The following is a 25,038-nucleotide window of genomic DNA, read 5'->3' as shown; positions in this document are numbered from 1 at the left end:
GGAAAATCCCTGAGACTCAAAAGCAATAAAAACAGATACCAAAATTGAAAAAGAACTAAAAATATTTCTTCAAAGAAGATAAGCAAAAGGTTAATTAATTAGCACAAAAAGATTTTCAGCATGACTGATCATTAAGTGAATGAAAATGGCAACCACAATGATGTACCACTTTATATCCATTGCAATGTCCTTCATGGAAACAATCCAGGGAAAGATGGCTCAAGCTGCCTTCAAGCAGCCAGGCAGTGTTCTGTCCTTCTACCAGCCAGACAAAAGCGGTGAGTGGGGCTAGGGTTCTGTTTGTGTACACGCCAAGGCCAGGATGGTTCAAGCTGCCTTTAACCAACCAAACCATGCTGTGCCCCTCACCTCAGCCAAAGTTGGCCAGTGTGGTCCAAGATCCAGTTTGGCACTTAGCCCAGGCCAGAATGGTTCAAGCTGCCTTTAAGTAGCCAGGCTGGGCTATGCACCTCCCACCACCAGTCAAGAGCTGATAGTGCGTCCAAGGTCATGTTTACACTCTCAGCCAAGGCCCAGATGTCTGAAGCTGCATTCAAGCAGCTAGGCTGGGATGCTTGATTCCAGGAGCAGGAATGGTGGATAGCTCAGGAGAAGGGGTAAGGGGGATGTGTGGGAGGCAGAACCACTGTAGCAGTATGTTGCAGGTGAGGAATGACTTCTAAAGGACTTCTACTGACAAAAGCCACTTAATTTGGAGGTAAGTGAGGGAGCTAACGCCTACTGGTTTGGAAGCTATAACTGAGGAAATTTCTGTGTCAGATGAGTACACATTCCCAAATGAGAGACCTGAACTGGACTGGTTAACACGAACTACCACCACCCACCAGTGCACCCTTAAGGTAGGGCTGGGGGCCTGTCTGGCAGGGAGAGATTACATTACTGCCAAAGAGTTTCATAGAAGGGGCAGATAATGATAAGCTGGGCCATGATACCCACAGGCATGCATAAGAACTAGGTCTGGGGATATATACTGTGGGGAATATAAGGGCTCAACCTGTGGAACTGCAATTTCTGAAGGCTGGCACAAGAGGTGAGTGTTGTAAAGAGCTGAGCTACACATGACCATGGAACCCTCTGACACTCATGAAGACTGGGATTGGGAATAGGACACACTGGTCCAGGCTGCAGCAAACAGCAGTCTGCTGATCAAAACAAGCAAAGGAACCATGGTGGGGGCAGACCTAGTACGGGTCATAGGGTGTCACTTTGATTGGGATGCAGTTCCCAACTGGTGTACATGAGAGCTGAATGTGGGATGGGCACGGTTGGGCTCCACCACAGCATTCACTGGTTTGCATAAGAGATGGGACTGGAGACAAAACTTATCCAGCAACTGCAACCACCTGTGTGTGCATAGGCTGATGTGGGTGACAGACTGAGCTGACCCCGTACTGTTAAGTACAAACAAAAGTCTATGATCACCTCATAGTTTCTTTTTTTTTAAAAGATTTATTCATTTTATTACAGCCAGATATACACAGAGGAGGAGAGAGACAGAGAGGAAGATCTTCCATCCGATGATTCACTTCCCAAGTGAGCTGCAATGGGCCGATGCCTACCGATCCAATGCCGGGAACCAGGAACCTCTTCCGGGTCTCCCACGTGGGTGCAGGGTCCCAAAGCATTGGGCCGTCCTCAACTGCTTTCCCAGGCCACAAGCAGGGAGCTGGATGGGAAGTGGAGCTGCCGGGATTAGAACCGGGGCCCATATGGGATTCCGGGGCTTTCAAGGCGAGGACTTTAGCCGCTAGGCCACGCCGCCAGGCCCCACCTCATAATTTCTTCAGGGATACTGACCACTGATGCAATGGACACAGAACTTCAAAAATTTACACAAATGTGGAAACTGTGCATTAACTTTGGAGTTCATGTATCAGAACTGGGCCTCCTCATTTGTTGAATGAACATGCTCAGATGCACATAGGGGATATGGCAGTCTGTTGGAGCGTGCAGATGAAGGAGGGTATAAAAGATTGGACAACTACCCCAGGCAAGCGTTGACACTAAAGATGTGGCTGAATGGAAACTAGTTGGAATGTCAACCAATGGGCCGTGGGAGGATTTCTTATGGAAACCACTTGAACAGAACCCTCAGAGCATGCTCCACATCAGGGAACCTGGAAATAAGATGGCCATTCTACATCCACGGTTCTATTATAGGGATTCTGGGAGTGGGTTTTCTCCTTCTCTCCACAATCCCCCAGACACAAAAAGAAGGAAATTTGGAAACAATGGTCTCATCCACCTTCCCCTAACTCTCGATCCTTCCTAGCTTAATCAGTATCCACATGTGCATGCATGATCCCTTCTGAAATGTGTAAACATCATCAAAATAAAATTTAAAGAAAGAACCATAAGCAATTAAAAACTGCAATTCAATACACACATTCTGCAGCATATTTTTATGGCAACCAAAGCACACTCTTATTTCTAACTATACTTCCTATTGCCAACGAGAAAGAACTGACCATCATCAGAGAAATATAGAAATCAAAAGTTTTCACTTTACATGGCCAACACCTGAACAATAACAACTAAAATGTCAAGTACCATCCTAAGCACTGATCTCCAACTCTCCGAAAAATAAGAAGCCAAGTCTAGGAGTAGAAACAGGAAACTCAAAATCCAGATTAATGAAGAAATGAATAAAAACTGTATTCAGCAATACTGAAGATAAAGGAAACATTCACTGTTCTTAAAAGGAAAACAAAATCAATAAACCTTTTACTAGATTAATCAAAAAGTAGGCTCAAGTATACAACATCAAAAAGAAGAGGGACATATTACAATTGGTATCACAGTAGAGGAGTGGATCAGGGCTGTCTGGACAAAGTGGGTTCTGTCACTACTTGTGAGATGAAAGAGCTGCTGCATTTTTTTCTTTTTTTATATAAACATTACTTTTATTGGAAAGCATGATATACAAAAAAAAAAAAAAAAAAAGCAGGCGAGGCAGAGAGGATGATCTTCCATCTGCTAATTCACTCCCCAAGTGGCCACAAAGGCCAGAGCTGAGCAGATTTGAAGCCAGGAACCCAGAGCTTCTTCCGGGTCTCCCACACGTGCAAGGCCCCATGTGTTTGCGCCAGCCTCCACTGCTTTCCCATGCCACAGTCAGGGAGCAGGATGGGAAGTGGGGCTGCCAGGATTAGAACCAGCACAGATACAGAATCCCAACATGTGCAAAGCATGGACTTTACCCACTGGGTTATCATTCAGGCCCAGCTGCTTTATTTCTGATCCAGCTCCCTTCTAGTGCCCGTGTGAATGCAGAGAATGTCCCAAGTGCTGGGTTCCCTGTACTGATCTGGGAGAACTGGGAAGAAGCTTCAATCTGGTCCTGCTTTAACTACCATGGTCACTTGGAAAGGGATAAAATAGAAGGAAAATCTTTCTAACTCTCCCTCTTTCTCTATAGTTCTGCCTTGTATATCAATAAAAGATTTTTTAAAGACCTTTTTACTTTTTTTATTGCAAAGTCAGATATACAGAGAGAAGAGACAGTGAGGAAGATCTTCCATCTGATGATTCATTTCCAAAGTGACAGCAATGGCTAGAGCTGCGTCGATTGGAGCCAGGAACCAAAAAATTCCTCTAGGTCTCCACACGGGTGCAGGTTTCCCAAGCTTTGGGCCATCCTCGACTGCTTTCTCAGGCCACAGTCAGGGAGCTGCTTTGAATGAGGGGTTGACAAGATTAGAATGAGTGCCCATATGGGATCTCAGCATGTTCAAGGTGAGGACTTTAGCTGCTAGGCCACTGCACCAGGTCTGATAAAATAAGTCTTTACTAGAATAAACAAAACAAAACAAACAAAAAACAAAACAGGGAAAAGAACAGGCTGTGCAATGGATCACTAGGGACTGTCAACAGCAGTTATAAACAGATAAATAGTGAAAAAAGGCTTAATTTCTGGATACTTAGCAGTAGCCTACAAACAATTTGAAAGACATCAAAAAACTTGAGAAAACCAACAGTCAGTTAGCAGTGAATCAGGAAAAAATCTCTTCAAAGCAACGGTCAACACTAGGTGTCTTCACTGCTAGATTCTACCAAATTAACACCAAATTTTCTAGAATTACATTAAAATACTAAAACGACGAAAAGCATTCCAAAACTAGGCTGAGCCTAACAATACTTGAATTCCTAAACTAGACTGAATTAGCAGTAGAATGATCTTCAACTACGACTTATTGTTTAAAATAGGATTAAAAATAAAAGATGGGGCCTGGCGGCATGGCCTATTGGCTAAAGTCCTTGCCTGGAACGCACCAGGATCCCATATGAGCCCCGGTTCTAATCCTGGCAGCTCCACTTCCCATCCAGCTCCCTGCTTGTGGCCTGGGAAAGCAATAGAGGACGGCCCAATGCATTGGGACCCTGCACCCGAATGGGAGACCCAGAAGAGGTTCCAGGTTCCTGGCTTCGGATTTGCGCGCATCAGCCCATTGCGGCTCACTTGGGGAGTGAATCGTCGGATGGAAGATCTTCCTCTCTGTCTCTCCTCCTCTGTGTATATCTGACTGTAATAAAATGAATAAATCTTAAAAAATAATAAAACAAGAAAGATGGAATTGCTCAGCAAAAATGTAAATTCCATTGCTATACAATTAGTTCTGTATATATTTACTTAATTGTTCTTCTGTAATGATTGCTCATAGTCCAGAAATCCAGCTTAATATCATTAAAGTCATAGACCAATACACCTGATAAAATAGATGTAAAATTCTTATCATAGAGTCCAGGGCACTGGCTTTGTGGCTTTAAGTCCTCATCTTGCAAGAGCTGAGATCCCATGTGGTCACTGGTTCTAACCCCAGCAGCCCACGCTTCCCCACTTGGGAAGTAAACCATCAGACCTTAGATTTTCCTCTAAGTCTCTCCTCTCTATATATCTGATTTTGCAATAAATAAAATCTTTAATAAATATATTCCTATAACACATGTAAAAATGAAACATCACAACAATAAGCTCACATGTACTAGCCAAGGTGCACCTAACTAGAGAATGTAGAAAATGGGCCAATTAATGAAAATCAACAAACCAAATATTTCACATAAACACAATGAAGGATAAGCATCGTTGAAATCACCTTATAGAATGCATTCAATGAACTTCTACATTTATTTTGTAATAACATATATGTAAGTTGAGGAAATCTATGAATACATAAATATATCCAAATATACCTCAGTTGAGGTACACAGAAATAGGCCTCAATAAAATAATATCTACAGATAACAAACCTATAGCCATCATACAACTGAAGGCCAAAAAACCAAAAGCATCTCCTCTAAGATACATGACCAAAATAGAATGACTACTTTTTATTGTTATATAAGTTAATATTCACTCAAATAAAGTGGACAAGGTAAGGAAGTAAAAGTCACAGAAATAAAAATATACTAAATTAGTATACTAAAAAAGATAGTAAATTAGTTGTGATTCTAGATTTCACTGGTTCCCCTGATGTTATTAATAGTGAAACCTAATGAATGCCAAGAGACTGCACTCAGTCATTAAAAACAACAAATTCTTAGTTGTTACCAAATAGAGGAACATGGATGTAGTGGAATGAAATAAGGCAAATGTACAAAAAAAAAACTAACATGTTATCATATATAACTGTTAAAAAATAGCTGCAAACTTAGAATTGTGATTGCTACGGGTTGGTCAGAGTGAAGACCAGGGATAGGAAGGAGGTAGAAAGGTAGCAAAGAGAGACAGAAGGAACAAGATCCAGTGTTCCTTCCCAGCGCATGGTGACTACAGTTCACAATGATAAGGCAACTGGAACGGAAGACACCTATAGATATATTTAAATACTACATGTACCCAGTGATACTATTCAAGCACATGTTGATCAAAATTCACTAGATTTTTTTAAAAAATCACAATCATCCCTTCACATTAAAATCTATTTAGAAGATATTAAACACCCCAGCTCTAGGCAGCTGCCTAGTTTGCATTGTACCTAGGTAAGTGTTACACAGGTGGGAGAAAAGTAGCTAAGAGCTGGTGGGCATCCTGGGCCTGGTTAATGCCAAATACGTGTTAATAATACCAGTGTGTCAGCATAGTTGCATATTGTTTTTCTTTCTTTTTGTTTTTCTTTTTTTCTTTAAGATATGTGGGAAGGACCTCGGGCTGTGTTAATGGAGCTGCCAGCAGCATGGGGGCTGCTGGGGGTGCCTGAGTCAGCTCACACTCAGTACTTGGAGCACTAGCAGCTGCCATTGATGCCAAGTGCTGAAGGAATCCTGGGATTGTGGGTAGCCAAAGCAGCAACTGGAACCAGGCTTCAGCTGCTAGCTTCACCCAAGGGTGAGCTTTAGAGTCTTTGGGTGTGGAATTGTTACCCAGGGACATTCATGGATAAGGCCACTGTACGTGTAGGTAAAGACTGAATCCTGAGGGACACCCAGTGACAGGGCAATTGCACTTGCAGGAAAATGAGGGGACTGAGACATGGTGGTTTGGAGGGGAGAGACTAGAAGCACTGTATGGGTCAGACTGATTCACCAGCCCATATGGGAGTCCTGAGTAGGGATTCTTAGTAAGGAATATTGCTGACCATCACTTGCTAATTCATGCAAAAGTTAGAGCTGGGGATCTGTCTGACAAGGCTAGATCCCACTGCCTGACTGAATGTCGGAACAGGGATGGGTCATATTAGGCAGGGCAATGACATTAGCATGTGTGAGAACCAGGTTCAGGGGTAGATTCTGTGGGGGATATGTGAGCCTAAACCTGTGGAAATGCAAGTCCCACTGGTTAGCTCAAGAGCTGGGCGGGAGATGGGTTGAGCTAGGTGTGACCATAGAACCTGTCGTCACTCACTGGTACAGACACCGAGAATAATCCGGGCAGGTCTAGGCTGCAACACCAGCATATGCATCCTAAAAGAGGGAGTACAGTAGGCCAGGCCGCAACATTCATAAGCTCACACAAGGCCAAGATGGAGGAGCAGGCTATGCCAGGCAAGGACTGAGCACCCACTGACAAGAGTGAGATCTAGTATGAGAGTGGGCAGAGTGGGAGAACTTGAGAAACTCTCCTGCTGGGTCATGGCTCCTGCTGGAGAGCACATGATCCAGGCCTGGGGGTTGAGCAAGGTGGGCAAGTTAGCTCCACCTACTGGCAAATGTGTGGGTTGGTTGTGCAAGGGGGCAGACCAGGCAGGGCCCAAAAATTTTACCTCACCAGCAAGTGAAGAAACCGGGCCGGAGCACAGGTCATTCCAGGCTAGGGTGACACATCTACCAGTTTTCATAGGCCAAGGATAAGTGTAGACTGAGCAGGTCTAGGTTACAGTAACCACCAGTAAGAGTTAGGACTGGGGCAGGCTGGGTCCGGCCAGGCTCCAGCATTTGAAAGCAAAGGCCAAGACAGGTGAGGGACTATGCCAAGCTGGGTCAGAAAAACCACTGAAAAAAGCAAGATTTATGGCTGGGAACAGGCCTGGCTGGGGAGCTAAGGGTATACCCTGACTAGGTTGTGGTTCCTACTGGTAAATGTGAGGGCCTGAGTAGGGGCTGTTATCTGGTCTGGACATGGCTGCAGTCCCTTTTGCACAAGTGTGTACTAGGTCTGGTGTGTGCCACACTGAGCTACACTCCAGCACACACTGGTGCTTGTGAAAACAAGGCTTAATGTAGGATGGACTAGGCTACATCTCTCCCTGTTGAGCTATGTATGAACTGGATGTGGACGATTCTGGGCTGGGCTGTAATAGCCAACAGAAAAAATCAGAATGGCCGATTGAGGGCCAATCAGGAAAAGACACTGTTCCTGCTAAGACAGGATATGGGCGAAGTAGTGCTCACCATGGACTCACTGATCTGGCATTGGGATAAGTTCTCATGGAAGAGCTTGTACAATTCCTCTGTTGGGACACAGTCCCTGCAGGTGAGAGCAAGAACCATGACAGGGAACAGCCTAGAGCAGGCCAGGTTATGGTACCCAAGGGCATACCTTTGGCTCAGGTCTGGGGCAAACCAGGCTGGGCCAGTTCATATCACCCACTGGCAAATCTGAGAGCCAGAAATAGTATGTGGATCATGCTGAATTGGCCACAAAATTCACATTAGAGATGGGACTGGCAGCTGGTTGGACTGCCTAGGCTGTAGCTCCCACCCATGCAAGCTTGAACTGGGGGCAAGCTGGGCCAGGACATGCTGCAGCACTCAATGGCAAATGCCAAGCTGATCTATGCTATGCCAGACTGGGCCATAGCACATAACCATCACAAGTGAGACCCATGGGAAAGCAGGCAAACCCAGTAGGGGGCTGCAAGGAGCTCCCCCACTGAGCCACTACTCCCAATGGTGCATGTGAGAGCTGGTATTTGGGCAGACCAGTCCGGGCAGGGCTAACATTTGTTGGCCTGCATGTTTATGGAACAGGGAAAATCTAAGGTGGGCAGACTGTATCTACTGGTATGTGCATAAGCCAGAGTGGGTGTGGGTTGGGTTGGATGGGCTTTGCCACAGTATCACTTAGCAGATGATGCCTCCATAGGGGGTGGGGCAAATTCTTCCAAGCTAAACTGCAGAAACTCCTGGAGAGTGCAAGATCAAGGGTGGGAGAGAGCCCATGAGGGAAATAGTAAGCACCTCTCTAATAGACTGCAACACTCATTGGTATGTATAGAAAAGAGGGCTAGAGACAGATCTGATCCAGCAATATGAACCACCAACATGTGCTTAAGCTGATTTGAGTGATGGAATGTGCTGGACCCTCTATTGGCATGCACACACAAGAATCAGATCTGGGATCACATCAGATCAAGTTTCTTTGGGGATCCCCCCCCAACCAACTGAATCACTGGATTCAGAACTCCAACCATGAAGAGAACTGCAGGTTCCAGGGACTGACAATGGAGGGTATTTGTTAGAACCAGGCCTCCTCAGTGGCTTCGATGCAGCAGTGAACAGCATATTCAGCTGCACACAGAGGATATGGTAATACATTGGAGCATGCAGAGGACACTTGTACCATAACAGAGCACGAAGAACAGAACAAGCTAATCAACTACCCCAGACAAGTGCTGGAGGTGAATACGTGGACAAATGGAAACTCTAAGATGGACTATATCAACCAGTGGATTCTGCACAGATTTCATTGTGCTTGAATGGCGAGATCGGCAGTAATTCAGAACTGTTGAACTATCAAAACCTCAGAGCATGCTCCACATCAGGGATCATGGGATGGTTGGGAGACTGGCTGTGGCTTCTCCCTTTATCTCCTCCTTTCCCCCAGACACAGGGAGGAAAAACAAAAAAGGAAACGTGGAAATGGTGATCTCACCTAACTCCCTGTACCCTTGACCAACCTGTCTATACAACAATGTAAAAAAATCACCAAAAATAAAAATAATTTTAAAAAGAAATTAAACAGTCCTCAATTGACAAAGTATTAAGTACAGTGTTTTTTTAATTCCTAAAAAAAAAAAAAAAACACAAAACAATTTACTTACTTAAAAGTGAGAATTACAAAGCAGCAGTCAAAGCCAGCCAGACAGAAAGATCTTCCCGCCACTGGTTTACTCCCCATGTGGCCACAAGAGGCAGCAAGGTCCAGGACAAAACCAGAAGCCTGAACTCCATTCTGATGCTCCACAGGGGTGCAGGCAGAAAAGGAACTGGGACATTTTCTGCTATCTCCCAAGCACATTAGCAGGGAAGTAGATCAGAAAGTGAACATCAGGGACTTAACTGGTCCTTATATGGAATGCTGGCACTGCATGCAGCAGTGTAACATGTTATCTCAAAACATGCATCAAGGATGGCTTAAGTAAATCTGGTAATCAAATGTCAGGTTGCTTTTCCCAATGAACCTTCTACTCATCCCATACCTGATATGCAATGATGTTATCTAGTATTTTGTATAATGTAAATACCACTGCTGGAAAACTATCCTTGAACCTAGATGGAAAGATATTTACACTACTTTTACAATGTCACTATTTATTTGACAGGATGAATGACAGAAAAACAGATATTTTGTACAATGTTTTTTTCTGAATGGATTTACTAGCTGTGGCTGTGTCAGACTGACTCCAGGTCTCCCTCTTGTATCTCACATGTGGGTGGGACATATGCAAGGACTTATACCAACACCAGATGCTTCTCAGAGGCATCAGTAGGAGGCTGGGTTGAAAGGGTGGAGTGGCCAGGACTAGAATGAGGTGCACTGTAATTGCATGCATTCACCCCACCACACTGACACACCCTTACACTGTTTTATTCATTTTAATACTGCTGTCAGATTATTGTCAATATATCTCAGACAGGGCAACTTGCAGTAGCCTAGTGGCTAATGTTCCCACTTTGAACATGTCAGGATTCTGTATGGGAACCAGTTCTGATCCCGGCAGATCCACTTCCCATCCAGCTCCCTGCTTGTGGCCTGGGAAAGCAGTCGAGGACGAGTCAAAGCCTTGGGACCTGCACCCATGTGGGAGACCCAGAAGAGTTTTTGGGCTCCTGACTTCATTTTGGCAAGTACAGGACATTTCAGTCGCTTAGGGAGTGAATCATTGGATGGAAGATCTTCCTCTCTGTCTCTCTTACTCTCTGAATATCTGACTTTGCAATAAAAATAAATCTTTTTAAAAAATAAACAAATCTTTATATATATATACACAACAGAAAACCTAGGGAGGAAGTTTCAATCAGCTTTGACAGTTCCAATGTTTAGTTATCAAAATTTTACCTTCTTTCTCTCACATTTTGTTTCATTTTTGCTTAAAAACTATCATCATACTCCTCAAATACAATGTAAAGCAAGCTGAGAAGTAAACATACAACTTACTGAAGGTGTGTTGGTGTTCTCCCACCTGGGAAGCATGTAGCAGGCTGCAGGGCTACACCTACAAGAGAAGGTGGAGACATGGAGTTATGCATTGGTGTTGATGGTTCCTAGCCTCTTCAGTGGTTCCTGCTGTGCTAAGCAATGTCAACTTGGAGGCAGACACAGTGGCTGGAAAATAAAAGCCGTCAGCTTCCCTGGACAAGAATAGTGCCTTACAAGTGGCAAGAAGGCATCCTGGAAATAGAATCAATAATTCCAATAATTGGCAGTGATTAAAGTCAAGTAATCATTAGGTCAATGCAAACAATTACTATTTATTTAAAACTAATGTTACTGGGACTGGCACTGCAGCCTAGTGACTAAGTTCCTCACCTTGCTATTATGCCTGGAACACAGTGGGTGGGCTCCAAGAACCCTCTGGGAAACCTACATAGATTCCTGTTGCTGGATCAAGCATGGCAGAGCCCTGACATCTTGGGAGTGAATCAAACAGCTGATGGAACATCTCTCTTCTCTCTGCAATTTACCTTTCAAATATACATAGTATTTATGAAAATGATTGCAAAGAAACATACTGTATCTAGAACATATTTTAAGTTGATTTGAGGGTATATCTTGGTGAGTAATAAAAAATTACATTTCAAATTCAATTAAAAGAACTTCACAAAGACACTGCTACAACAGACATTTTTATACATATTTGGGCATTCAACCTCCTTTTTTTTCTTCTCCGTTTTATTTTTAGTTTTATGATACAATTCCATGGGCTCTGGGATTTTTTTGTTCCCGGGCACTGCAATATTCTATGCCATATGACCAGCAGTGATCTAGCACGCTACACCACAATGCAAGCACCAAAGAGTAGCCTTTTTGACTCATTACTAGTAAAAATGTTCTCACGTACCTTAGGTGTCTGATCATATATATTTTTTTTAATATCTTCCACCCGATGATTAAATCTCAAAGTGACCGCAATGGCTGATATGCACTGATACAAATCCAGGAGCCAGGAAATTCTTCCTGATCTCCCACACGAGTGCAGTGTCCCAATGCTTGGGGCTGTACTTGACTGCTTTCTCAGGCCACAAGCAGGGAGCTGGATGGGAAGTGGGGCTGCTGGGATTAGTACTGATGCATATGGGATTCTGGCATGTTCAATGTGAAGACTTTAGCCTCTAGGCAAGCAAGCTGGGCATTGATTGTAGTTTTTTTTTTTTTATATTATTACTTCATCTTATAAACTTTTCTTCAAAGACAAGCACATTAATGTTCCCTTTCCCCAAAAACTCTGGACCTGAAATAATCACTGTAACTCATGTCACTGATGTGTGGTATGCCTTATGCTTACATTTATATTCAAATGCAGAATACCCTATAGAGGAAAATCACATTTAATGCAGATTGAAGTTTGACCTAGTAAAATGCACCTGAAATTTTTAAAATGATTTATTTTCTCCATTTACAGTGCTAAAAATCACCTAAGAACTCAACACAAAATTTACAAATTAAATTCATTGTTTTTCGATTATGACCATCACCATCATCAATTTTTTTTTCTGCAAAGCCTTTCTTTTTCTCCATTTTTTAAGTTATATTTTTGACAATCTTTACATAGTTAATTAGGGTAAAAAGGTTCAAGGGCTACAGGAAAGTGGGTAAGACTGTTATTTCCACATTGTTTCCTTCATGTATCTGAGGTAAAGGGGGATTGTAAGGGAGAAGCCCCACCCAGTCTCCCACCCATCCCAGGTCCTTTATGTGTAGCATGCTCCGAGGTGTTGCTCAAGTGTTTTTGATAGTTGAACAGTTATGAATTGCAGCTAATCCCACCATTCCAAGCACGAAGAAATTGCTGCAGAACCCACTGGTTGACACGGTCCTTCATAGAGTCTCCATTTCCCCAGTTTTTCACTGCCAATATATAGCTGAAGCACCACCATCAATTTTTACCTATTTAAACCTTGTAAAAACTATTAGAGTTGATCACAGTAGTAAAGTTTCTGCTTGGGAGCAATACAACCCAGAGTGCCTGGTTTGAATGCAAGTACCATGCCTAATTCCATTCTACCTGCCTGCACAAATCCACCCTGGGACATCACTGAAATATGAAGTTCAAGCAGACATTTCCGTTATGTTGAATACTTAGATTTAACACATAGCTTCCAGCTAGTAACAAATATTTATTTATTTGAAATGCAAGCAGAGCTTACATCTGGTGGTTCATGCTACCTACACTTACAAGCGCCAAGCTGAGTCAAGCCAAAATTAGAAAGGAGGAACTCTTTTTTTTTTACAGATTTTTATTATTATTTGGAAAAAGTCAGGTATACAGATGACTCAAGCCAAAGGTAGAAATGAGGAATTGCATCCATGCTCCCATAGGGATAGCTAGAAACCCAGTTTGGTGGGACATTTTTGCTGTCTATCCAGGAAGTTGCTAATTAGTAGTAGCCAAATCCTATGCTAGCAATCTTGAAGGATACCATGGGTATACATATCACGTAGTAAACATGCTGTACTGCCATACTTGCCTCATTAGTTCCCAGTTTTAACTTAATCTAATATGGTACAACAATTTGGGTAGGAAACCAGCTTCTGACAGTAATCTTTACATGCTGTCTGTCCTGGCCTCCAAAACAAAAACACACAACAAGATGGCAGCAGCATCCTGTGGCTAAGCATCCACCATCTGTGCTGTCATCCCATATGGATGCTGCTTCATCTTGGGCCGTTGTGCTTGCAATCCAGCTCCCTGCTAATGGCTAGGAAAGAAGTAAGGATGGTCCAAGTCTTTGAGCACCTGTGCTTGTGTGGAAGGCTAGGATAAACTCCAAGCTCTTAACTAGCACCAGCACACCTTCAGCTAGTGAGGACAGTTAGGGAGGGAACCACCAGATGGAAGATCCCTCTCTGTCACTTCTTCTTTCTGTTTCTTTTTCTGTAATGCTGCCTTTCAAATAAAAATACATTTTAAAAGAATGTTTATTTTGAAGAAAAGAAAAGAAAAAAGAAAAGAAAACCAGTCCTCTCTGGACTTCTCCGTAATACCTTTAATACTTCCAGTCCAAAGTCACTGCAAATGTGCTGCTTCTCTAGAGATTCACCCTCAAGATCAATCAAGAGCCTCATCAAACTGGCAGGCCCTGGGCCCATACCTCTCAGCATGACTCAGGAGAGCAGGGTTCTGGCAACAGGCAACTGAGCACAGAAAAAGCAGAGATGTCATCTGCTGGCAGTCAGCAGGAGGTGGAGGGCTGTGTTCTCAGTTGCAATTGCCTGGAATGCAGATCAGGGAGGAACCAGTTCTAGCATCAAATAACACTAAGTCTCCCTGCCTTGACCAAATCTTGGAATTTTCTTCAAATACGTTTTTTAAAGAAGGGAACTGCCAGAAACTATGGTAACTGAGAATGTTTCAAAATGCCTTAGGTTCCTTTAGAAAAGGATGCACATGGACACAGGAAACACCACGTGAGGGTACAGGAAGGTGGAGGCTGTGAGTTGGCCAGGGAGGGACCTCAGCAGAAACCAAATCTAATACCACCTTTTCTTAAGCTTTCAATCCATTAGAAACTCAAGAAATGCATTACTGTGATTCAAGACAGACATTCTATAGTGTATTTTTATGGCAACCATGGTACACTCCTATTTTCCACTATACTTCTTATTGCCAATGAGAAAGAACCCACTATCAGAGCAATATAGAAACCAAAGGTTATGACTTTAGATACCTAACACTTAAAATAACAACAGCAACAACAAAGTCAAATAAGCAACTTAATTACTGATTTCAAAGTCCCAGAAAAATTTAAAGAACAAGAAAACAAAACAAAACAAAACAACCTAGGAGTAGTTACAGGAAATTCAAAATAATGATTGGTGAAGAAATGAAATGAATTAACTATATTAAGCAATACTGAAGACAATGGAAACACTGAATTTTTTAAAGACAAAATTAATAAACCTTTAGCTAGATTAAGAAAAATTAAGGCCCTGCAGGGTAGACTAGGGGCTAAAGTCCTCACCTTGCAAATGCCAAGATACATATGGGCGCCGGTTCTAAACCGGGCAGCCCCGTTTCTCATCCAGCTCCCTGCTGTGGCTTGGGAAAACAGTCAAGGATGGCCCAAAACCTTACAACCATGGACCTGTGTGGGAGACCCAGAAGAAGCTCCTGGCTCGTGGTTATGGATCAGTGCTGCTCATGCTGCTGTGGCCACTTGGGGAGAGAATCAATGGATGGGAAACATTCTTCTCTGTCTTTCCACGACTTTGTATATCTTATTTGCAATAAGAATAAAATCTAGGGCTGGGCAGTGTGGCCTAGCAGCTAAAGTCCTCACCTTGAAAGCCCCGGGTCCTCATATGGGCACCGGTTCTAGTCCCGGCAGCTCCACTTCCCATCCAGCTCCCTGCTTGTGGCCTGGAAAAGCAGTCGAGGACAGCCCAAAGCTTTGGGACACTGCACCCACATGGGAGACCTGGAAGAGGTTCCTGGTCCTGGCATCGGATCGGCGTGTACCAGCCCGTTGCGGCTCACTTGGGGAGTGAAACATCGAATGGAAGATCTTCCTCTCTGTCTCTCCTCCTCTCTGTATATCCGGCTTTCCAAAAACAATAAAATCTTAAAAAAAAATTAAAAAATTAAAATCTAGGGCCCTGTGCAGTGGTCTAGTGGCTAAAGACCTCGTCTTGAAGGCACCAGGATCCAATATAGACACAGGTTGTAATCCCAGAAGCCCCACTTCCCATCCAGCTCCCTGCTTGTGGCCTAAGAAAGCAGTTGAGGATGGCTAAAACCTTAGGATCCTGGACCTGTGGGGGGGACCCAGAAGTGCTCCAGGCTCAAGGTTTCAGATTGACACAGCTCAGGCCGTTGCAGCCACCTGAGGAGTAAATGAGCAGAAAGAAGTTATTTCTCTGTCTCTCCTAATATATATATATATGACTTTACAATAAAAATAAATCTTTAAAATAAAAAAATCTAAAAAAGAAAGATAAAAGACAGATTTATGTATGTAAAAGTAGAAAAGGAACACATTAAAACTGCTTTCACAGAAGTATAGTGATCAGAGCTATTTGGACCAGGTGGGTTCTGCCACAATCCCATGTGAATGCCAATCCAAGTCCTGGTTGCTTCATTTCTGATCCAGGTCCCTGCTAATGCATGTTGGAATTCAGAGGATGTCCCAAGGGCTTGAGTCTGCGTGCTGATGTGGGGGAACTGGAAGAATTCACTGACTCCTGCTTTCAACCTGGTCCTACTTTAGCCATTGCAGTCACTTGGAGAGGGATAAAGCCGATGGAGGTCTTGCATTCTAACTCTCTCTCTTTCTCTGTAACTCTGCCTTTCCTATTGACAAAATTGATCTTTACTGGAAAGAAAAAAAGAAATACAATGGATCACTAGAGATTACCAACAGCAATTATAACCAAATAAGTTGTTCATCATTTCTGGATACTTAGTATTAGCCTACCAAAGTGAATCAGAAAGACACTAAAAACCTGACAAAATTAACAGTAAGTAACAATGAATCAGAATTAAAATGCCTTCAGCCAAAGGTCAACAGCAGGTGTTTCCATTACTAAATTCTACCAAATTAACACCAAATTTTCTAGAATTATTGTAAACCATTGAAAGGGAAAAAAACAGTTCCAAATTTATCCTGGGCCTAACAATATTTAGATTCCAAAACTAGACTGAATCAACAGTGGGTGACTTAAGTTACATATGACTGTGTTTCAAATTGACAAACACAATGTAATTGCTCAGTCAAAATGCAATCTCCATTGTAGCGTGATTAGACTTCAGTGTATTTATTTCTTAATGTTCTTTATAAAATAACTTCATACCCTAGAAGTCTAGTTTTAAAAAATCATAAACCAAGATAATCAAGATGGCAGAATTCTTTGAGGACATATTTAAATGGACGGAAGATCATTTAATCAGGGTGAAGCAGAGAGGACATATTCCAGGAAATAGGAAAGGACAGAACAACAGCAGAGGGGTACCTGGAGACTGACAGACACAGGACAGCAGCGGACAAAATGGTGTGGTGTTGCAGTGACTGATACTCCAGCAGCATGGCGATCTGAACTCCACCAGCAGCTGGAAATCCACCAGCAACCAGGAGGGGAGGGACTTTCATTGGGAGCTCAGGAGGTGAACCCAGACAAAGACCTGTCTGTCCTGCTCGTCCGATTGATATGACCAGGAGCAGAGACAGGGCAGCAGATCTCAGATGGGCAGTGCGAGAACAGAATGGATGCATCTCTATTTCCAGACAAAGCTGGACTTACAACAAAATTGTTTACTATATCTTGACAATAGGATTCTGGACTCTCTGCAATTGTCCATGCCCACAATGTTGGACATATGACTGAGTATGAAGAACTAAATGTTAGTAAGAGGAACTAGGTGGGGGGGAGTGGTTTGAGGAGGGCATAAGGGAATATGCTGCAGTATCATAAAATGAGAGGAATATTAAAAAGATATAAAAAAAACTTCAAAAATATCATAAACCAGTAAAATTTCCTCACATATTACACATAAAGTGAATTCAACAGCACCATTCAATGCACACATGATAATCAAAGCGTATGTAGCCTGAGGATGTAGAAAATAGGGCCACAAATGCAAATCAACACACCAAATGCTTCACACAAGCAGGATGAAGGATAACATTATTAAAACCATCTTTCTGAAAACATTCAGTAAAATGCTACATTTATTTTACAATAATGTACACAGACAAGTTGAGCAAACCTACAAATATTCAAATATACATCAACTGAGGTATACTGGTATATTTCTTACAAGATCCACAATCAAATAAGGATGTCAACTTTTCACTGTTGTTTAATATTTTCCCAAAGAAAGTAAATAACAGAAGGAAATAAAATGCACCGAAATTGGAATCAAGAGACTCAGCTTTATTTGCTTTTGAATACTTTTTCCCTGATTTTGTTGATAATGAAACCTAATGGACACCAAGACTGTATTCAGCCACTAAAAACAAAATATTGTTATTCGCTGTAAAAGAAATGAAACTGGATAGAATAAAATCAGGAAAATGTACAAATAGATCTAGCATGTTGTATATATATATATAAGTCAAAAACTCCCAGCTGCACTTTGAGTGGTGCTTATTACAGACTGAGAAGAGTGAGGCCTGGGGAAAGGAAGGAGGTAGAACAGGGAGCAAAGAAAGTGAGACAGAAGGAACAGGATCCAGTGTCCCGTCCCAGTGTGTGGTGACTACAGTTCACAACAGGATAAGCTTATGCAGAAAACTAGATGGAGCACCCTGTTTTCCGTAAAAGCAAAGATACATGGAAAGCCTGGGCACCTGGTTTACTCAGCTTAGGCTGTATATGTACACAAACACTGCACTGTACCTTGCAATAGTATTGAAGTACTTCGTGATCAAAATTATGTAGAAGTTTTAGAAATCAGAATCATCCCGGCCTGGCAATGTGGCCTAGTGGCTAAAGTCCTCGCAGTGCATGCCCCAGGACCCCATATGGGCATCAGTTCTAATCCAGACAGTTCCACTTCCCATCCAGCTCCCTGCTTGTGGCCTGGGAAAGTGGTCGAGGACGACTCAAAGCTTTGGGACCCTGCACCCGCATGGGAGACCCAGAAAATTCCTGGTTCCCAGTTTTGGATCGGCACACACCAGCCGTTGTGGCTCACTTGGGGAGTGAATCATTGGATGGAGGATCTTCCTTCCTCTGTCTTTCCTCCTCTCTGTATATCTGACTTTGTAATAAAATAAATAAATCTTTAAAAAAAAAAAAAGAAATCAGAATCATCCCTTCACAGCAACAATATCTAAAAAATTTAAACTGTCCGGATCTACACAGTATAAAACACATTTAGTGCTTTTTAAATTCTTTATTCTATTTTTGTTTTGTACAGTATTTATTCATTTTCACTGGAAATTCAGATTTACAGAGAGGAGACAAGAGAGAAAGACTTCCCATCCACTGGTTCACTGCCCACATGGCCACAACAGCTAGAGTTGAGCTGACCTGAAGCCAGGATCCAAGAGCTTCTTCTGGGTCTCTCATGCACATGCAGGGTCTCAAGACTTTGGGCTGTCTTCTACTCTTTCCCAGGTCACAAGCAGAGAGCTGGATAGTAATTGGAGCAGCCGGGACAAGAACTTGTGCCCTGACACATGCAAGATTGGGACTGTAGCAACTAGGCTATCATGCTAGGTTCTTTTCTTTTCCCAGGATTTTATATAATCTTAATTAAATTTTTTCATCTTTCATTATTATCATTTTATGATAAATTTCCATAGTCCCTGGGATTTTCCTTACTCCCACATTTTGATTATTTAAATCAATTCATTTATTTGCTTAAACGTGAAAATTACACAGCAAGAGCCAAAGACAGACAGACAGATCTTAGCTCCATTTGTTTACTCCCCATGTGGCCACAAGAGGCAGCAAGGTCCAGGTCAAAACCAGGAGCCTCAACTCCATTCTGATCCTCCGCAGGGATGCAGGTGTCCAAGGAACTGACACATTTTCTGCTATCTCCCAAGCACACTAGCAGGGAACCACATCAGAACGTGAACATCACACTACAAATGATGCCCCTCACATGCTTTTCAACAAATAATAGAAAAATTAATCAAAAAGTACAACATGATTTTTGAATGTTGGGTTGCTGAAAGTGTTTGACACCAAATGACGGTACAAACATTCACTTTCTCCATTCTGATGCCTTTTAACATATACTTCTTTATTCAAAAGGATACTACTAAAAATGAACAAGATTGTTGCTCTTGATATTAAGTAAAAAGAATGACAAAAATTACACACAGCATAGGAGAAAACAGTTGAGACCATTCCTGAACTTCTCAAGAAATTGGGAGTATACCTGAAATTCTACAGAAATGAGACAGTGTTATTTACAATTGGGTTTAGATTATTTGTAAATATACTTTACCAACTCTATGGAAACACCCACAAATTCAGGAGATACATCCTTGATATCTTCATAGAGGACAGAATATGCACCATCTAAAATATTCAGTTAGAATGAGGAGATGTGGACATCTAATAGAGTGGATGAGAAACTGGTTAAGAGACGCTCAACCTGCACTGGACTTCCTGTGTTTGTGTTATGGCTCCACAACAAATTCCATCTTGTTGCTAGCATACTCTCTGGATGCAAGCAAGAAATTTCTCAAGTATGCGAGTCTTTTCACCTCCTAAAATGGACACAGATTTAGTTCCTGGTTCCTGTTTTTGCCTCAACTTTGTCACAATCTTGCAGGAATTTAAGGAGTTAACCAGCAGATGGTAGATCACTCTCCATAAATTTTATAAATGAAATATACTAATAAGATTTTTTAAAATCAGAAGACAAAAAGAAATAATTTAAAAACAAGAATTGGCATGGATGTTTAGTGCAGTGTTTCACACACAGTTTTCAGGACCACATGCTTCTTCCCAGTGATTCTAAATAGAGCAGCACATTCTTTAAAGGAAATTCTCATAGAACAGCAAGGGAAGGTGCACACCGACTGGCAGTAATCAGGACAAGTTAATGCTTCAGTATCAGTGCCCAGCCAGTGGGAACAGCTACTGAGCAATGTGGTCAGAGATCTCAGCTAACACTACATGAAGAAAATAAAGTCAATCCAAATCCTAGAGAAACTCAAAATAAGTGTACATGGAGGAAATGTTGGACTGTAATCCTTCCACTCTACAAATACTTCATACACTTCAGAATTTATGCACAGTCTGTAACATAATATTGTGTTATATGCAAAACATTTGCAATGAATTAGCATATGAGAAATAAAAACCAAGACAAGTACTGTCATCACATCAAAAACTAAAGCAAAGGCCAGCATTGGGGTATAACGTATAAAGCTGCCAACTGCAACACCAGCATCCCATATGGAATCAGCTGTTTCACTTCCAGCCCAGCTCTCTGTTCACCTCCTGGGAAAAGCAGTGTAAGATCATCCAAGTGCCTGGGCCCTGATCACCCACATGCAAGCCCTGGAGGAAGCTGCAGGCCCCTGGACTCAGCTTGGTGCAGCACTAGCTATTTTAGCCACCTGCATAGTGAACCAGTGGGAAGATGATCACAGCCTCCTATTTTTCTTTAAAGATTTATTAATTTTTATCACAAAGTCACATATATATACATAGAGAGAGAGACAGAAGAGAAAAGACAGAAATATAGTCTGTCCACTAATTTACTCCACAGGTGACTGCAATGGCTGTGAGGTCACTGTTCAGCTGTGCCAACCTGAAGCCAGGAGCTCTTCCGGGTCTCCCACATGGATGCAGGGTCCCAAGGCTTTGGGCCATCCTCAACTGCTTTCTCAGGCCACAAGAAGGGAGCTGGATGGGAGGCGGGGCCACAGGGATTAGAATCTGCACCCATATGGGATCACGCAGTGCTCTATGCAAGGACATCAGCTGCTAGGCCACCTTGCTGGGCCCTGTCTCTTACTTGAATTCTCATTTGAACATACACAAATAAACCACACAAAATTTTCTTAAAATAAACAAAGACATATTTTGAAGATTTATTTACCATACCATAACACTTTAAAAAAACTTCAGTTTACGGAATCACAAACATCAATTGTCAGACAGTACTAGGACTTAGTCACCTCTGGGGATGGAAGATCAGAGAGACTGAGACATGAATTGACAAAGGCATTTTCTCGATAGGTACGCAGCTGATATTGTTTACAGTCTCACTGAAAAATTACAGAAATAAAGTTGTCAAGAATTTACTTTTCTTTCTGTGAGATCATTGCATAAACTCAGGTTCCATGCAAGAGAGCAAAGATGTAACATCCCAATCAGGGCACAGCATTCCTGCCTAAGTGAGCAAACTGGAAATCCAAGCACCAGGACATGACCGAGAATGAGCTCTGGGAAGCAGCCTGCTTACACTTCACAGGCAGACCCACACTCGGCAGCTTCCCCATGTTCCCAGGCCTTGGGGATCACTCTCACTGAGGACACAGTGCCCAGGGGGGCTCACTGCACTAACTGAGGGAATCCTAAGCAGCCAAAAATATGGCAGTGTGGGTCCAGGAACTCCTCACAGCCTGCAGTGTCTCCTCCAGCATTTTAGCTCTCTGATGCAGAACATTTAACTACAACTTAAGGTTGCGTTCACTGAGACTGGTTTTATAACATCATTTGTGCTATTTTTGCTCAATAACAATTTACTACCAACAACTAATCACAACACAATTCAATTATTTCATCATCTGCAATTAGCAGAGGCCTCAGGGTCAAGGCTCAATCTCTATATACAGGTGCAGGTTAATGTTAGTGGATAGCAGGTGTCTGCTTTTTCAGGTCTTCTGTCCCCTTTCAGAAGTTATGTAGAGGGCTCAGAGCAGTATCCTAGCTGCTAAAATCCACTCCTTGCAGCGGTCAGGATATCATGTAGATGCCAGTACTAATACTGGTGACCCGGCTTCCCATTCAACTCCCTGCCCGTGGCCTGAGAAAGCAGCTCACAACAGACCAAAGCGCTGGGACCCTGCACCCACATGGGAGACTAAGAACCAGAATCTGGGTTCCTGGCTTGGATCAGCGCTGCTCAGGCCTTTGCAGTCACTTGGGGATTGAATCAATGAACAGAAGGTCTTCCTCTCTGTCTCTGCTCCTCTCTGTATACCTGCTTTCCAGTAAAAATAAAATTAAATTTAAAACAGACCCTTCTCCCAGATATTGAACACAAATAATATTAACTTTTTATTAAACCAGTCAAATATATTCACATTTTTTTTTACCCTTTCTGCCACCAGAATAGGACCACTGCAAATATTCACTGAAATAACTTATGAAACCAGTCACAAATACACTCACAAACTGTTAAGTTTTCTAGGCCACCAACACTTCACCTTCACAAAGATTCTTTCTAGGTACAAATTATCCTCTGACTAAAGCAACTTGTGGATGCAAAATGAAACTGCTGTGTATCCCAAGCTCACTACCCTAGGATTTACCTGGGCCTTTGCCAAGGTTTTACTCCCTAGGTAGCCAAGGCTGAGAGAACTCAGAGTGCATCAATCATTTCTCTAGATGACATTAATATGTCACCAAGGAATGGAGCTCTGAATTAGCAAAGCTCCGAGGGGCTTAGCTATATTAAATAGAAATGGAAAACAACAGATGTCCTCAAGTTTAAGGGCATCAGCTGCCACTCTGAATGGAAACCCCCAATCTACTGCTCTCCTCCAGGGGTAATGAGTGAACCAGAGGATAATTTAGTCATGCTTTTTGTTACAGAGTATTTTGAAACTCAGAAAAGCAAAAAGAGGTAGTGAGGACCATGTAAAAGTTTCAATAGAGGATCACAAGTTGAAAATAAATATGTCAGGTTTTGCACACTGCTACCCAAGCCACTGTCTGCTGCCTCCCAGCCTGGGCAGTAGCTGCACACTGCATTTGCATGGAACTGAAACCCAGGCATTCTGAGGGAGACACAGGAGTCCCAATGTCATCTTAACCACTGTCACACACACCCACACAGGGCAGTGAGGTCTTCCTGTGCTGTGTCAGGTGGCCATTCACTGCTTTTCTCCAATGGCTACTGTTCACAGCAAACAGTGCTTCTAAAGAGCTAATGATTATTTCATGAGATAGAAAAAAAAAAAGACAATTTACTGAATTGTATCTTGCAGCAAATAGTGCATAGTGTTGTGATTTTTCAGGACAGAGAGCAGCACTTGGCATTGAGGCAAGAGTTCTGGACATTCAGAGATTTGCTCCCTGCCTAATGCTCTTTGCTGAGCCTGAATTATTCCCTCTACAACTCATGGGACATTTAATCCCAATCATGAGACTTAAGGGAATGGGTGACAACATAGCAGAAGTCATCAGGATAAATCAGTAGTGCTGCCTTAACAGCTTCTTCCTCAGGTTCTTCTAGAGAAGCCCCTTTGCGTGAGTCCCCGTGCACTCCCTTGGCTTGTCTACAAGGTCGCTGTGCCACCCCAGGCCTCTGCCAAGCACAGCGCCAGCACCACATGCTGCCCCTCAACCTTGCAGCAAAACTCGGAGGAAAACAAGGCTGTTTGTTCTAACTGCTGGAGTCTGTGCTGCTCTGGTGTCAGCAACAAGAAAACTGCCCCAGACCCTTAGGAGGAGCTTCACTGAGGACTCAGCTGCGGGCTTCAGATGCTGTGGCTCAAGTCAAGACCTTTTTTTCTTTTTAAGATTTTTTTTTTTATTATTATTATTGGAAAGCCGGATATACACAGAGGAGAGACAGAAAGGAAGATCTTCCATCCGATGATTCACTCCCCAACTGAGCCGAAACGGGCCGGTGCGCGCCAATCCGATGCCGGAAACCTGGAACCTCCTCCGGGTCTCCCACGCAGGTGCAGGGTCCCAAAGTTTTGGGCCGTCCTCCACTGCTTTCTCAGGGCACAAGCAGGGAGCTGGATGGGAAATGGAGCTGCCGGGATTAGAACCGGGGACTATATGGGATCCTGGGGCGTTCAAGGCGAGGACCTTAGCCGCCAGGCCACGGTGCCGGGCCCCAAGTCAAGACCTTTAAACAATAAAAAGGAAATCCTGCCCAACATGAAGGTCGAATTGTCCCCGGACACTCCCACCTCCTCACTGCACAATGGGTTCAACTGGGAGGCCTAGTGTTCAAGGTCAGTGCTGCAGAGTGCGGACCCCAAGGGCTTCCTCCTGGCCCCCGCCCGCCCGCCCCGGGGCCTCAGGAGATGCTCTCACACACTCACCCTTCCCAGCTTCTCACGAGTCGGGGGTCCTGCAGAGGCTCCTGTGGGGAGGGAGCTCACAGGGCAGCACTGGCTCAGCCACCTGCGCCTCTCCACCAGCACAACCAGCAACGTGGCGATGGAGGCGCCCAACAACAACCTCCAGCATGCTACCACAGGGCTTCCCGCGCGCGGTGATTGGACCGTCCCCATAGACCATGAGCACGTCAGAAAATGCGCAGCCAATCAGAAGCACAAGGGGTAAAGGGGCAGTCAGCTAGGATTCTGGAGGGAGGGGGAGTGAGGAACGGGGCTTCACCTCAGGCGGGAAGGGGCCTTCTCTCTTGCAGCTTGAGCCTTCTAACAGCAGGGGCCGCTGTCGCCTCTCACATCAGTCCACCTCCTGGCCTCTCCTCTCTGCTTTAGCATCCTGTTCAAATCTATAATCCCAAAAATGTGTGACAA

The 25,038-nt window shown here is 43.2% G+C and overlaps 1 protein-coding gene across 1 annotated transcript in view; it reads right to left on the bottom strand.

The window, feature by feature from the left end:
- Window positions 1-24,729, bottom strand: part of LOC131481335 (zinc finger protein 569-like) — a 38,143-nt gene extending 13,414 nt beyond the window's left edge. Inside the window, exons 1-2 of the mRNA XM_058669754.1 lie at window positions 24,595-24,729; window positions 10,838-10,895 (exon numbers count right to left, since the gene is read on the bottom strand). Of these exons, the coding sequence (XP_058525737.1) occupies window positions 10,838-10,873 (36 nt within the window). The 5' untranslated portion in view covers window positions 10,874-10,895; window positions 24,595-24,729. The remainder of the gene's footprint in view (window positions 1-10,837; window positions 10,896-24,594) is intronic.
- Between the last annotated feature and the right edge of the window lie 309 nt (window positions 24,730-25,038).

Source organism: Ochotona princeps, chromosome 10, assembly GCF_030435755.1.
Source record: "Ochotona princeps isolate mOchPri1 chromosome 10, mOchPri1.hap1, whole genome shotgun sequence".
Lineage (NCBI taxonomy): Eukaryota > Metazoa > Chordata > Mammalia > Lagomorpha > Ochotonidae > Ochotona > Ochotona princeps.
Note: the sequence above shows the minus strand (reverse complement) of the source record. Positions and strands in the feature narration are given on the sequence as shown.